At 56.6% G+C, this 1,043-nt stretch overlaps 1 protein-coding gene across 1 annotated transcript in view; it reads left to right on the forward strand.

Moving 5' to 3' along the window:
• LOC122547615 (serine/threonine-protein kinase WNK3-like) overlaps positions 1–508 on the forward strand; it is a 15,131-nt gene extending 14,623 nt beyond the window's left edge. The window contains exon 5 of the mRNA XM_043686217.1: positions 64–508. Within this exon, the coding sequence (XP_043542152.1) occupies positions 64–363 (300 nt within the window). The 3' untranslated portion in view covers positions 364–508. The remainder of the gene's footprint in view (positions 1–63) is intronic.
• Positions 509–1,043: the final 535 nt, after the last annotated feature.

The following is a 1,043-nucleotide window of genomic DNA, read 5'->3' on the forward strand; positions in this document are numbered from 1 at the left end:
CGCTCTCTTTCCCCCCCGTCTCTCGCTCTCACTCTCTCACTCTCTCTGTCTGCTTCCTTGCAGAAACCCGTGCAGCAGCCCGAGAAGAGCATCTCTGAGCTGTCAGAACCTGGGACCCAGGCCTGCCAGCCACCCAGCGGAGCGGCGCAGCACCAGAGTGGAGGTGGATATCATGCCATATCTTATTCTAGTCATAATGCAGGCTCAAATGTCAAAAATGCTATGGGTGGGAAGTCCTGGGCTATCAGAATTAAGAGATGGGCTGAAAGGTGGCTCCACCCGGTCACCTCCCTGGAGAGCTCGTCAGCCCACAAAGGTACTGTATACGCAGCAGGCAGGGAGGAGGTGGCTAGCTGCCGATAGGTACATGTAGCCTGTTTGTGTGAGAGCCTTCAAGCTGTCTGGCAACTCCATAACCTCACACCCACTGTGGCATTCCAGTGCCCCCCTACCCCCCAGTCCCTCACCCACTGCTGCTGCCCGTGTTTGAATCACCGTCTGTGTGTAAAACCATCGCGGTCTGGATTTCAAAATAAACCGAACGGGAATCCTTCTTTCTCTTCCTCCTGATTTGCTTGAACTCCTCGTCGAAACGAACTGGGGAAAGAAAGCGCTGTGGGGGGGGGTTGTGGTGGTCAGAGGGGGGTGCGCACGCATTTTCCTTTCCCTGTCCCCCCTCCCCCTGCCTCCTCTGTCTCGTCCTGGGCGTTTTTAGCGGGAGCCCTCCAGCTTGGCACACCCTTGGCTGCACGCAGCGGGCTGAGAACATGTCGCAGGGCGCTTGGGCAGCGTCTGGAAAGAGAGATGGAATCGAGCAGGAGCTCAGCAGAACGAGAGGTGACCTCACAGAAGGAACCTTATTGGAAGATGGAACAGGCCTGTAGGGCCACAGGACCCACTCCAACTCCTGCCGCCTTACCAACTGAGGGCCCGTAGCTCTCTCCGCTTCGAGGCTGGGATTCCGGAATCTGCTGGTTTTGCCTATTCTTGTTTTTGAGATTTGTGATCCCTGCTCCCCAAGGGAATACGGATTTAAACCGGGC

The sequence above is a fragment of the Chiloscyllium plagiosum genome, unplaced genomic scaffold (genome assembly GCF_004010195.1).
Source record: "Chiloscyllium plagiosum isolate BGI_BamShark_2017 unplaced genomic scaffold, ASM401019v2 scaf_13424, whole genome shotgun sequence".
Taxonomy (NCBI): Eukaryota; Metazoa; Chordata; class Chondrichthyes; order Orectolobiformes; family Hemiscylliidae; genus Chiloscyllium; species Chiloscyllium plagiosum.